The sequence below is a fragment of the Perca fluviatilis genome, chromosome 4 (assembly GCF_010015445.1).
Source record: "Perca fluviatilis chromosome 4, GENO_Pfluv_1.0, whole genome shotgun sequence".
Lineage (NCBI taxonomy): Eukaryota > Metazoa > Chordata > Actinopteri > Perciformes > Percidae > Perca > Perca fluviatilis.
In genome coordinates, this window is record NC_053115.1 from 10522877 (window position 1) to 10536413 (window position 13537).

Here is a 13537-nt window from a genome sequence, read left to right on the forward strand (position 1 = left end):
CCCTTTTGATAACTTTGGGAGGAGTAAAATGTTTTTTTTGTGTATAAATATGAGTGTTTTTGCCGAGTAGCGGCCCCTTTCGGGTGAGCCCCTCTTTTGGGTGCCTTTTGGCCCCTTTTACCCTTTTGGTCCCTTTTGGGCTTCCTTCGGGCTCTTTTACCGAGTGCTTTACGTGGCATCGGGATACCATGAAGCCTTCTCCATCTACCCTTGCACTTTCTGTGTTTTGGGGAAGATTCATTATCACTCTCCCAGCCGGAGAGGGGTTCCCTTGCGCTCGCTGAGTGTAAGGGAGGAAAAGAAAAAGAAAAAAAAGACTATCTCTGAGAAGCGGCTTCGAATACCTCTGTTAAACAGAGGTCAAAAAGTGCTCTTCTCTCTTAGTTTTACCCAGACGCTCTCTTCGTTGCGACATCGAAGAAGGAGATTACCTGCTCGTTTATGAGTGTGGGAGAGACAGGGCCAGGAGGAAAAGAGAAGCAGCCTTAAATACCTCTGTTAGAGCGGAGGCTTTATCTTTATTCTTAGTTTTAGTTTTATTTTGTAAAGGACCACTTGCTTTTAATTTCTGCTTTTGTCACAAAATAATAAAAATCACCTGAGTCTGATTTTAGACTAGGGGAGCCAATCTTTGCCAGTTCTTTATTTTTCTCTGGGATCGTCTTGCCCGCTGTCAAGCGGGGAGGGTTTCCCCCCTTACGGGGGTTAGCGACTCCTCTTTAACCGCCCGTGGAGAGTTGCCTCCCGGCGGGGATCAACTTGGACACGCAGACCTCCTGTTATCTCCTAGTGGGAGTGCATTTCCCTATCCGCGCGGCCTGGTCAGAGCCTCTGAGCATCCCCCTCTCTTAGTCCGGCGACCAAGAAGGGCAAGGCGGGCGTCCTTGAGAAGGAAGGGACCTCCGTGACCCTGGGAGGACGGCTGAGACCGTAAGTACTAAAGAAAAATCATTGGTTTTAAAAATCCCCTCGGGCAGTGCTTGTCATATACAGGGGATAAGAGCCCGTGTTTTTTGGGGACGTCTGGTGTAGTGTGTATCTAACCTCTTGTCTCGCCTTTGGGTTCCCTGATCCGGGCGAGGGCCTCTCCTTAGACGGAGAGCGTGTGTGTCTCTATAAACTAAATTAATCAGGGAAGCGTCAAAAGCAACTCCTTTTTAGTATAGGTCAAAACATCCGCCCTGCTGACGGGCAACTGGCGTTCGTCCGTACGGCAAAAGAGGGCACTAGTAGGGCCGGGGGTTTGCTGAGGGGAAGGCAATAAAAAGGGGTTGGCTCGGCCACAGCGAGCGACGCGACACCTCAGCGAACTGCCAAACCGGTCGACAGAAATAAGATCCGTATTTTGCAGTAATCCAATGACACGAAAAAAAAGTAATCCACAGCAATCAATAGATCCACAGAGAGTCCCGGACCGGTGTAGGCTATCCAGCAAGGCCTATACTACGCACGTCACATTCACGAGCCTGCTCCAAACAGGTGAACAAGGCCTCTCCACTTCGCCGTTTAAACGTGGAATAAATGTATAAAAGTCCAAATCTACACAAACCCCGCAATCAATTAGTAAGATGACATCAAATACACTGCTCAAAAAAATAAAGGGAACACTTAAACAACACAATGTAACTTCAAGTCAATCACACTTCAAGGAAATCAAACTGTCCACTTAGGAAGCAACACTGATTGACAATAAATTTCACATGCTGTTGTGCAAATGGAATAGACAACAGGTGGAAATTATAGGCAATTAGCAAGACACCCCCAATAAAGGAGTGGTTCTGCAGGTGGTGACCACAAACCACTTCTCAGTTCCTATGCTTCCTGGCTAATGTTTTAGTCACTTTTGAATGCTGACGGTGCTTTCACTCTAGTGGTAGCATGAGACAGAGTCTACGACCCACACAAGTGGCTCAGGTAGTGCAGCTCATCCAGGATGGCAGATCAATGCGAGCTGTGGCAAGAAGGTTTGCTGTGTCTGTCAGCGTAGTGTCCAGAGAATGGAGGCGCTTCCAGGAGACAGGCCAGTAGCCTACATCAGGAGACGTGGAGGAGGCTGTAGGAGGGCAACAACCCAGCAGCAGGACCACTACCTCCGCCTTTGTGCGAGGAGGAGCAGGAGGAGCACTGCCAGAGCCCGGCAAAATGACCTCCAGCAGGCCACAAATGTGCGTGTGTCTGCTCAAACGGTCAGAAACAAACTCCATGAGGGTGGTATGAGGGCCTGACGTCCACAGGTGGGGGTTGTGCTTACAGCCCAACACCGTGCAGGACGTTTGGCATTTGCCAGAGAACACCAAGATTGGCAAATTCACCACTGGCACCCTGTGCTCTTCACCGATGAAAGCAGGTTCACACTGAGCACGTGACAGAGTCTGGAGACGCCGTGGAGAACGTTCTGCTGCCTGCAACATCCTCCAGCATGACCGGTTTGGCGGTGGGTCAGTAATGGTGTGGGGTGGCATTTCTTTGGGGGGGCTGGACAGCCCTCCATGTGCTCGCCAGAGGTAGCCTGACTGCTATTAGGTACCGAGATGAGATCCTCAGACCCCTTGTGAGACCATATGCTGGTGCGGTTGGCCCTGGGTTCCTCAAATGCAAGACAATGCTAGACCTCATGTGGCTGGAGTGTGTCAGCAGTTCCTGCAAGAGGAAGGCATTGATGCTATGGACTGGCCCGCCCGTTTCCCAGACCTGAATCCAATTGAGCACATCTGGGACATCATGTCTCGCTCCATGCACCAACGCCAAGTTGCACCACAGACTGTCCAGGAGTTGGCGGATGCTTTAGTCCAGGTCTGGGAGGAGATCCCTCAGGAGACCATCCGCCACCTCATCAGAAGCATGTCCAGGCGTTGTAGGGAGGTCATACAGGCACATGGAGGCCACACACACACACTACGGAGCCTCATTTTGACTTGTTTTAAGGACATTACATCAAAGTTGGATCAGCCTGTAGTGTGGTTTTCCATTTTAATTTTGAGTGTGACTCCAAATCCAGACCTCCATAGGTTGATAAATTTGATTTCCATTGATAATGTTTGTGTGATTTTTTTTTTTTTTGTTGCCCGCACATTCAACTATGTAAAGAAACTTATTTCATTCAGATCTAGGATGTGTTATTTTAGTGTTCCCTTTATTTATTTTTTGAGCAGTGTATATACATGGCATTTAAGAAACCTTTTTATTGCAACGTTGGCACGGCAAGGTGTCCAGACAGTGCAACAGTAATTTTCGGGTTTTTTACGTCCTGCTGCTCCCATCGTCGGCCAGGTAATGTTTTTTTACAAAAGCAGTATATGAAATCAGATTTATTACCTACCACCATTTAGTTTTGTGTTATTTAAGATTTTTATAAAATATCTGGTCATGCCAGACATAATTATTCCACAATTTAGTTTTTTTTAACAATGCAATTACCCATTTCAGCCACCAGGGGGCAGTGCTAAATAACTGTCCCCAACAGTGTGCCGCCAGGGCTTCACTCACTGTTCTCACGCTCTGCCCCCTCCCCCTCCTTGCTCTGCTAGAGGTGGAGAGCGGAGAGTGAGAACAGTGGGAGAAGCCCGTGATGATGGCGGAAAGAAAGAGAAGCGCTATGTGGAGTTTATTCACTCCAGCTGATACGGACACTGCCACATGTGATGTGTGCAAAAAAGTAATTCGCCACTGTGGTAACACCACCAATTTGCATAAACACATTAATGCCCCGTCCACACGTACCAAAACGATCTTTTTTTTACCCGTCTTCCCTGGATTCGTTTCAAGAAAAGTTGCGTCCAAACGAATCCACTTGTAAATGACTCAACACGCTACTTCCTATTCCAGGCCTATAGGCGGCGCTGTTTCTGCTACAGAAATTCACCAAAAACGGAGAAGAAGAGCATAGTCACTTCCACTTCCCATCATAACATGACTAGATTATAACGTTCTCTTAATACATCCGTGGACTATAATCACTTTCACCACTGCTCATTTTATAAAGGCTGCCGTCTTTGTTTACATTGTATAATGTGCTGTTGGATTGCCTTTTATTTTGCATGATTGCAGCGCGCTAGTAGCGAAGCTAAACGTTAGTACGCGTTAGCTTAAGCTCTAACATCGGCAGTCAAACAAACATCAATGATCCATGAATGACGTTGGCTACATAACGTTAGCAATATATCTTGTGTAGAATCCAGAGGGGAGGGTAAGGGAGCAGAGACACAGTATTTAGATGAAGTGAGCTGGTTTGACCATGGAGATGGGATGTCGCGCGCTTAGCTTTAACGTAGTTGTGGTCGTCAGCGCGCTGGGAAAGGGGTGTAAAAGAGGGGTGTGGCGATGACATCATCGTAACGGATCCGTATTCACCATCCATACGAAGCCAAACGAGAGCCGTTTTCGGATTTTTTCACCCTGAGACCAGGTTTCAAAAAAGTGCGTTTTCAGGCAGTGCGTTTGCAGGATTCGTCTGGACGGTCGGCCCAAACGATGCAAAATATGTGCGTTTGCACAAAAAAACGTTTCCGTGTGGATGGCCCCTAAAGCAGTTCACCCGAGAGAGAACTCTGAGCTGCAACAAAAAGTTGAGGGAGGAGGAGGAGGAGGGAGAACCCCAAAGAAGAAAGGATCTTTGTCCTGTGTTTTATCATAATCATAATCAACTAACTAAAGGCAAAATCACAAAATTATTCAATGATCGTGACTTTACAAGTAAAAAGTATCGGTATCGGCGATACTAGCCCTGTATTTACTTGGTATTGAATCGATACAAAAATTCCCAATATCGCCCACCCCTACCAGGGACCAGCTAAAGGCTAAACTGAGCCAGCTGAGGCCTTTTATACTACATCTGGGCAGGAGGAGGAACTAAGGGAGGAGTTTTGCTGGACTACCAGAGTTGCGTTCACAACACCTCACTGTGGTTCACTATGCAAAAAGCTTTTTCCAAAAGTGTTGTAGTATAACCAGTATTTGGTGAGAATCAAACCGGAAAAGGCAGCTCTGTATTGGACAATGACTTTGTCACTGATTGAATGCACTGTCTATCAGCCTTTCTCTATTGCTGTTGTGTTATCTCTTTTGCTTTTGTGTTTTCTGAAAAGTTATGTTTTGTGAATTGTTCTTTTGTTTTCTCTTTTGTTGTTGTGTTTTCTCCTTTTTGTTCTTTGCCCTTCGGGGCCACCGTACAGAAGGACAAACAATTGATGGGCGGGATGAGATGGGTGCTAAGATGCAGAATGCCTTCCGCAGGCAACAGGATGAGCTATAGATGTCTTCCAGGGCTGACAGATGTCTGTTGGTGATCTTCGGGGCTGCGTTGATGTGTGGTTCCTTCCTGTCAGCCGCAGAACTGTTGCCATACCACATAGGATCCCATGTGTCAGGACACTCTCATTGTAACACTTTTAGATAGAAACAGGCAACTGTTGTTGCACGTTGATGGTTCTGAGTGTCCTGAGAACTCAACAAGAAGAAACAGCTGAATTGAATATTATGTATCATACCTTTTTTATGTCAATTATTGGGGGTGATTAAGATTTCATTTGTCATTGTCATCTCATTTGGCGCAGCAGGTAGGCTTTCCCTTTTTGGTATCCGACAATGCAAAGCTATTGGGGGATGGGTCTGACCGTGTGTGTTTGAACATATCCGGGAGGAGGGTGCTGGGTTAAGGCTATAAATAGTGGACAAATCCCAAAGAGAGGGAGACACACACAAGACAGTAGAGTGGAAAAGAAGAGACGTTAGAGGAGGAAACAGAAAATTGCCAGAAGGAGACTTGTTTGTGGAAAACTGTGTGACATGTGAGAAGGAACCACATAGATTCTTCAAGGGAGACCTTATCTTTATTTTTGCTAAATTAGAGAAATAAACTCTACCAAACGAATAGGGCGTAAAGAAGAAGAAGAAGAAGAAGAAATGAAGGACTTGGTGCAGTCAGTAGAACTAGGGGTCTCTCAGCGAAAAAGACTCAACGTATCTCAACCCAAAGTTTGGCTAAAGAATGAACTTGTTCGTGTGGGACTTGCTGAATCCCTTTGCACATATGTCATGATGGTAAGAAAAGTTTGTTGTAATAATGTGCGATTCTGGTGACAATTTCACTTTCCATGAGCTCTTCTCTTTGTTTTGAACATGCTTATCAACAATCACGTACCATTAATTGTTAATGTCATTCTCTTGACCCTGATAACATTCCCCCTTTCCCACAAACACAAAAAAGCACATTTCAGTCACATGGCAGGGGTCGTGGGTGGGGATTGGTGGGTTCAAGGGGGTGAACCAGGAAATCTAGTGTTACTAGAGGAATGGTCAGGCAGTGGGCCAGCTGAGAGGGTTGCAAAAGTCACATGTTATGTGTCAGCTGTTACAATATATCCTATACATAGAACTTTACTTGGACAAACTCACTCTGAACCTAAATACACATGACTTTCGAAGGAGGAACCACATTTCCTGTTTCCTGAATGAATATTTTAGTCATCTTATTTTCACTGGAACCACAGTCTCTTTTACTGAGTTAGAAGTTAAATGATAGAGTTCACTTCAGTTTATTTTACCATTACAGTGCCATAGTTAAACATTTCTAAACAAAACACTCATTCTTCACTTACACTCTGGCTGCCTGTCACGCTGAATTGGTGCATCATTCATCATTAGGACCCGAGCACCGACAGGTGGACCTGAAGGAATTGTTATTAATCTAATTTTTGATGGACTTAAGGTGCTAGAAAAATTTGCACACACATCTGAACTGGTATGGAACATTTTAAAAATATTTTTTATAGGTCTTACTTCTTACTCAATAGCGCCCCCTAAATTAAAGCCCTCAACTTTAAATTTGACGTAGATGAATGAAAATTGGTAGGCATATGTAACATCTCCAGACATACAAAAAGCCTCTTGGAGGTATCCTAAATCCAACAAGAAGTCAGCCGTATTGAATTAAATGTGCATATTTTCCCCCGCCATTTCAAGGTGCTGTACTTTAATGAACTCCACCTACAGATTGAACCTGATTAACTTAATTTTTTCTGTGCAATTTAAAGACCTTACAGATGAGTCAGATGAGTCAGATCATTGCAGTAGATAATTCTTTTCTCATTGGTGATGGTTAGCCCCGCCCCTATACATTAGCCACGCTCCCCTTCATAACTCATGAACCAAGAAGTGGTACAACATTTGCAAAACACCATTTCCAGTGCGACACACTCCATGCAGGAAATAAAGTCTTAAACCTGTCTGCACAGTGTCATACGGTCGCACAAATGCACGGCCGCGTCGACTGGAGTGCGAGAAGGTGCAAGGGCCTGTCCATTGCTGCGTGCAGCTTTCATTTGTTTTGCTACCTTACCTATCCTGTTTGCTTGAATGCTTTTCCTAAATTAGATTGTCTGGAAGTTTTCCCCTGTAATTAGCTTTTCTTTAACTGTCTATGACTTTTCCTGTCCACAATTACTTATCTTTGTGTCCAGGTGCTTGGCCTAGGGTCTGTGGCCCAGGTAGTGACAGGACAGGGAGTGTTCGGCGAGTACCTCAGCATCAACCTGGGTTTTGGCCTGGGTGTTGCTATGGGGGTTCATGTTGGAGGGAAGGTCTCAGGTATGAGGGCTAACCCTTGTAAACCCTACTATTGAGAATAATTAAAAGTCATCACAAATCACTATCATCTGATTTCTCATGTTGTATTGCTCCATCAGGGGCTCACATGAATGCAGCAGTGTCATTCACAATGTGCACGTTTGGCCGCCTGGGGTGGAAGATGCTGCCTCTCTATGTTTTTGCGCAGCTATTGGGGTCATTTCTGGCGGCAGGGACAATTTATGTTGTCTATTATGGTGAGGGCACACTGCATGTTTGGCACTCAACGCCTATATTCTTATAGAATTGTTTACATTTACTTCTCCTTCTCATGTCATTTTATGTATTTCTATTGGCAGTCATACATCTATGTGTTTGGTCAATATTGTTTCCATATGCAGAAGCCATATATGACTATTGTGGAGGAAACCTGACTGTAACAGGTGTAAAGGCCACAGCTGGTATTTTTGCCACCTATCCTGCGCCGTACCTCTCCTTGCTGGCTGGATTCATTGATCAGGTAGCCGTGAAACTGTATTAAAGGATTACAGCTTCAGTCACCATTTGTCACAATCATCTGATACATTCTGCGCTGACCATTTCCTTTCTTGTATTGTTTTACACACAGCTATCTATGTGATGTTTGTTTTGTGTGTCTGTGCTAGGTGTTTGGCACAGCAATGCTGCTGCTGTGCTTGATGGCTCTGTCTGACCAGAAGAACAAACCGGCTGCAGTGGGCAGCGAGCCTGTCGCAGTGGGTCTCCTGGTGCTGCTCATTGGCATTTCTCTGGGAAGCAACAGCGGCTATGCTATCAACCCCACCAGAGACATCGCACCCAGAGTCTTTACTGCCATAGCAGGCTGGGGTGCTGACGTGTTCAGGTACACAGGGAGGATGTATTGGCTTTTAGGGAGGAGGATTTGCTGTAGCCCATGTTACTTTGGCTAGGGGTCAATTGAGGGCAAAACATCTCTGTTAATCATAAGATGACCTGCGTAGTTTGTCCACACACATTAAGAGGGTTTTAGTAGTTGTTTCTAACAATGCAAATGAAAACACATCTTTATTTAAATGTTAGTTTTTATCTACCCCTGTAATTGTTTTCATCAGTTCACAGTTATCTGTCTTCTAACGTCTTCTATCTGTGCAGGTCTGGAAATGGGTGGTGGTGGGTGCCTCTAGTTGCCCCCCCCATTGGAGGAGTATTGGGTGCGGGGCTGTACAGGGTCTTGGTGGAAATGCACCACGCTCCCCTCTCTGAACAGGATGGGGGGCTGGTGGAGGAGGAGACTGCCTCTCTGGAGAAACAGGGAAACATCTGTGCTAATATGTGTCTGAGGCCCCCAACTAGCCTGTAAAGCTATATGGATATCTATATGCGGTTGAAACATTCCATGATGACATGGGTTAAAAAATAGACCAAAAACAAATTGCTTAGATGGACAGAAGGACTGGCTCAAATAAGGTTTTAAATATCTCAAGCAATTTTGAAATGATGAGTCTGTTTATTACTGTCATCATCAATCTTAGTTAGGCTACTCAACTGCAGTTTATGTACTTGTCAGTGACTGCAACACATAATTTATAAAATACCAACACAATCATTTATAAAATACATAATATATTTTATAACTATGACAAAGATACACAGGAAAAAAAAACAGCCTCCATTAATTGCACTTAAATAAACATGCATGTTTTGGAAAATAAAATAGAAACAGTAAGAGTTGGCTTTTCACAGATTGAAAGAGCAGCAGCACTACCAAAGATAATATACACATTAATCTATTCAACAATCCAGTTCACAGTAGCCTAAAGCTAAAAATAGTAAATGTGTCTTGATAAACTGGGTAGAAGTTCCAAAGTTGTCAATTAAATCTGCTCAGCTGTATACTTTTGGTATCAAGAGCCCTAAATGTATAAAGCTAGCACATTTTTATCTCTGAAATGCTGAAATATAACCTCATCACCGTCGTCACAGCAGATGTCATTAGACAAAGAATCATAGGCCTAAACTCTAGCACGTTTTTACGTTTGTGAAGTTTACAGAGGGACAACGCATCAGTGAGGCACTGCAGCAATGCAATGGCCAGTGAGAAACTTGGATCACTGAAGCCCAACTTGATGGTTATTTTCAGTCTTTGATAATGTAACAGGTTACATTTCAAGGTTCAGATTTGATTGCACTCTGAAGTCATGGAATGTTTGAAACTGAAGCTCTGGAGGTGTCAGATACAGCACTTTCCACTGATGCTCAGTATTGGCTCAAACATTTTCAGTGTCAATCGTTTTCAATTTCTTTCTGTGATCATTTGTTCATCACTGAGTTTCAAAGTGTCCAACTAAAACCGACAGTATTATTTTCATTCTTCCAGTTTCCTTCAGTTTTAGTCACATAAGCGTGTTATTTAGACATTTTCACACTTCTTTTCAAATTGTATACATTATATTATTGTTGTATGATACATTAGAATTTTAATATTTACAACAGCAAAACAAGCCTAGTGATAACAACTACAAATACATCCTGTGTACTCATTGGTTACAGCAGTGGTTCAATTTTTTACTATGTCAGGATTATTTGTCATGCGTCAGAAGCACATAATCATATTTTATGAATTGGATGCTTTTAGTTATTTTTACCACTAGGTGTCACTAGTTAAAACACTGTTATATGAGGCTTTGAATAATGAATCTATTGGTGATTCTGTTTGCTGGAAAGCGTCAGTGTTTCAGAAAGCCTCATTTCTCCACCACTAACACTTGAGTAGTGAACGGTAAACAAAAAATGATGATTAGCATGATGTTTCTTGTGTTTTGAAATGTATGACAGGCCAACATAATGTCATTTTACAGTTACGGCAATTGCTCTTGCTGCGTGAAACCTCTGACACATAAACGAGGTTAAAAAGCACCTTTTTACATGCCATGTTGCCTCCAACAGCTGGTTACCATTTGATCCCTGTGTTGAGCTGAGGAAAACAATGGCTATGAATCTATTTAGACATGCAGCATTTCAAACTTAGTTTCATACAATATGCTCTAATCCAGCCAATGATGGAATTGACAGCTGCTCTAAGCCATGTTGGTTGTGTAGACAGTAAAGTTGGTTGAAATGTTTCCTTGGGTGGAAACATTCTCACCGCTTTCCCCCACTGTGTCTTCCTGTGCTGCCTTGGCTCTTTGCAGTGCTCCCTAAGCTGCACTGTGTGGACTGCTTCTTCTTGGGGATGGGTATCTTGGCTTTGCCTTTGAAGGCCTTTGTAGGATCCAGTTTGTTGAGATGGGAATCTCCAGCAGGATCAGCCAAGCTGAGTTCACTGCTGAAAATCAGTGGCTGGTACAGCGATGCCCACTGCTATAGAGGGAAAAATAGGTAGATAGTTTACAATGCTGTTTATAGTTATGTATTCTTAAAAAAAAAAAAAAAAACACAAAATAACCTGTGCAATGTCCTTTAGGAACTGAGTGTTACAGTGGGGAAACTACAAAAAAACCGAATCCCCCCCCCCCCACTACTTCCTTTCCAAAATGTTCCAACACTGCAATCTGCATTCCCAGGAACATTTGGCATACAATGCATAGAAGTAAACTGTAGGTGAAAACAGTATTTGAGGACTGAAAGGACTAGTCTGCAAATGTCCTATTTCAAATGTTGAGGTGTAATGGGAAAAATTACATTTAAGCATAATTCCTTATATTTTTATGTTTTATTTCTACTTTAATTCTCTCACAATATTGAAAGACAGTTTATCTCAGTTTCTGCTTAACTGCTGAGACGTCCACTCTGGAACATAATGTCGTACAGGGAGGAGATGGTTCCGAGATGTCTGCATATGTATCAGATTGCCTGTAAGAATTGTAGCGTCATAATAATCCAAGTGCGTGTGTGCTGTCACTCTGAAGATGCATAGAAGCCTGGTGTTCTATTCACTCATTTGAGAAACTGACTCCACACTGGGCTGCGGCCTTTTGTGAAATCATGTTGCTCCTATTTGCAAATATATACTTTGGTTAATAAAATACAAAAACCCAACTTAGTTCTAGTCTCAGACTGTCTTATTTGTTTCATTTTACTAAAACTCTAAAAACTCCCCCCCTGCTGCAAAGGAAACTTCCACCACAGAGGTAAAACACTTTTATGCTTTGTGTCTTAAAACTGAGTGTTGTGTCATCTTGTTAAAGTGTTAAATCAGCAAACATTGTAGTATACTGTGAACCAAACATAATTAATAAAATGTATTTTATACAACTGCAATTACTTCAAGTGTTGTTAATATTACATTTAGTCTACAACACAATTGAAAACGACTAATGAACATGGTTTGGTTTTTCAATTCAATTCTGAAAGACTGAAAAACAAATACAATGTAGAATATTAAACCACAACATGTGGTCTTAGAAAGAGTGATTAGACACCTTGGCGAAAAGACTGGGGGGGGGGGGGGGGGGGGGTGGGGGGTGGGGGGGTAGGGGTTGTGCCAAATGATAGGTCATACGATCATACGGTGATAGTAGGAGGTGAAGGTTGCTGTCAGTAAATGCCAACCCAGCGAGCGGTCAAGGAACCAAATTTCACTCTGCTGGGCTACCACACCTGGAAAATACAAAGACCAACAAACTAAATGATGCAACATATATTTTAACATAGAGAATATATTTTTCTCAAAATATAATTTTTTTTTTTTAAACATTGTTTTCAGAGAAATGTCACAATTTGCAAATACAAACAAAAAACACCTGGAGTGCAGTTTTTGTAGACTAGACACACTTTGCCATTCCCACCACAGGAATCCAGCTCGAAGATGCGACAACGGGAATCAAAGTGGGGTGCAGCGGGAGAATGCCCTGTCCCTGGCAGATAGGATTAATGGGTCTTGAATAAATATTTACTTTTCAATCAACCTTTCAGTCATTAGCCTGCTTTCTGCACAACTGAGCACACAATAATACTTAATCAAACTTGACATGCTGTAATTGTTGAGTTGAGCCCTCATGATCTGACAGGTGAGGTTTACCACTTTCTGTGCTGTTCTCCTCCCAGTCCAGGTCAGCCAGTGATGGTGCATTGGGTAGAGAGAATAATGATACTGGTTGGAGGAGTGGGCACAGCCTGGCCACGCTGTTAATCATCATCAATCCTAGGGGAACACACTCACCTAAAAAAGGCACACACCCACACGGTTATGATTGTATCACGGAGCTGAAAAACCTTCACACAAATCTTGCTCAAGCCTTTTTCATTTCCCTGTATCATGTAATCTTAATAGTAGCATTTCCTTTAAATAAATTAAGACCTTTGTGAAAGTGGTATTACAGGCAGAACATAAAACTAATGAGGTCACCTACTGTCTAGTTTAACGCTCCAGGTTAGTGTAAATCCATCCGTTGTCAGATAGAAATCTCGCAGGTCCTCTGGCAAAATACAAGTGTTTTTCTGAGGAAGAAATACAGCAGGCTCATATAACAATGTATAACCAGACAAAATGTTGATGTCTTTAAAAAGGAGTCCAATTTTCACCTGTTCCCATGACAGCAGGCTCCTCTTCTCTGCAGGCTCCCTCTCTACAAAACGCACATCGACCACACCAGGCATGTTCTCTGGCACAACAGGGACAAATTCATAAAATGTATTAACTGTCCAGTAACACGTCACTATATTTGCTGCTAGCTAAACTGAACATTAACGTAAGTAGCTAGTTTAAGAGCAAAAACAATGATACACACCGAGTATTCGAGTAATGCCAAGCGTCAGTCTCTCAGCAACACCTTTAAATATCAAGCTTTCTTTTGTCTCTTCCATTTGGAAGATCGTCTTCACAAATTTGCAGAAACCCCTAAAAGTATCCCCTGCAGCTATTTGCCATGTAACGTCACCTCTCTCCAAATAACTTAGCTGGTAACACACCAACACACACACCGGAAACGACAAATGCAGCTTTGACAAATTGACACATGTTTAAGCCAATAGA

The 13537-nt window shown here is 43.1% G+C and overlaps 2 protein-coding genes across 3 annotated transcripts; one reads left to right on the top strand and one right to left on the bottom strand.

Moving 5' to 3' along the window:
- The first annotated feature begins 5503 nt into the window (after positions 1 to 5503).
- Positions 5504 to 9211, top strand: aqp7 (aquaporin 7). Of its 2 annotated transcripts, XM_039797461.1 has the most exons (7): positions 5504 to 5744; positions 5882 to 6039; positions 7458 to 7584; positions 7683 to 7820; positions 7965 to 8083; positions 8229 to 8446; positions 8716 to 9211. In XM_039797461.1, exons 2-7 carry the CDS (start codon positions 5902 to 5904, stop codon positions 8921 to 8923), a joined length of 948 nt encoding a protein of 315 aa, XP_039653395.1. In that variant the 5' UTR covers positions 5504 to 5744; positions 5882 to 5901; the 3' UTR covers positions 8924 to 9211. The 2 variants fall into 2 exon arrangements, with proteins under 2 accessions (XP_039653395.1, XP_039653394.1); XM_039797460.1 differs by having other exon boundaries at positions 5507 to 6039.
- Positions 9212 to 9649: 438 nt separating this feature from the next.
- On the bottom strand, positions 9650 to 13474 carry tpgs2 (tubulin polyglutamylase complex subunit 2). The gene is given in 7 exon segments (XM_039797462.1): positions 9650 to 10923; positions 11999 to 12162; positions 12306 to 12419; positions 12584 to 12724; positions 12915 to 13002; positions 13087 to 13166; positions 13293 to 13474. Coding segments are annotated over 7 exon segments (882 nt in total). The 5' UTR covers positions 13369 to 13474; the 3' UTR covers positions 9650 to 10704.
- Positions 13475 to 13537: the final 63 nt, after the last annotated feature.

Bases quoted from the DNA above. Each gene is read 5' to 3' on its own strand.
- aqp7 (XM_039797461.1), top strand. From the start codon at position 5,902: ATGAAGGACTTGGTGCAGTCAGTAGAACTAGGGGTCTCTCAGCGAAAA. The intron at 8,084-8,228 runs GTAGCCGTGAAA...TGTCTGTGCTAG, and splicing joins TGGCTGGATTCATTGATCAG to GTGTTTGGCACAGCAATGCT. The intron at 8,447-8,715 runs GTACACAGGGAG...CTATCTGTGCAG, and splicing joins TGGGGTGCTGACGTGTTCAG to GTCTGGAAATGGGTGGTGGT.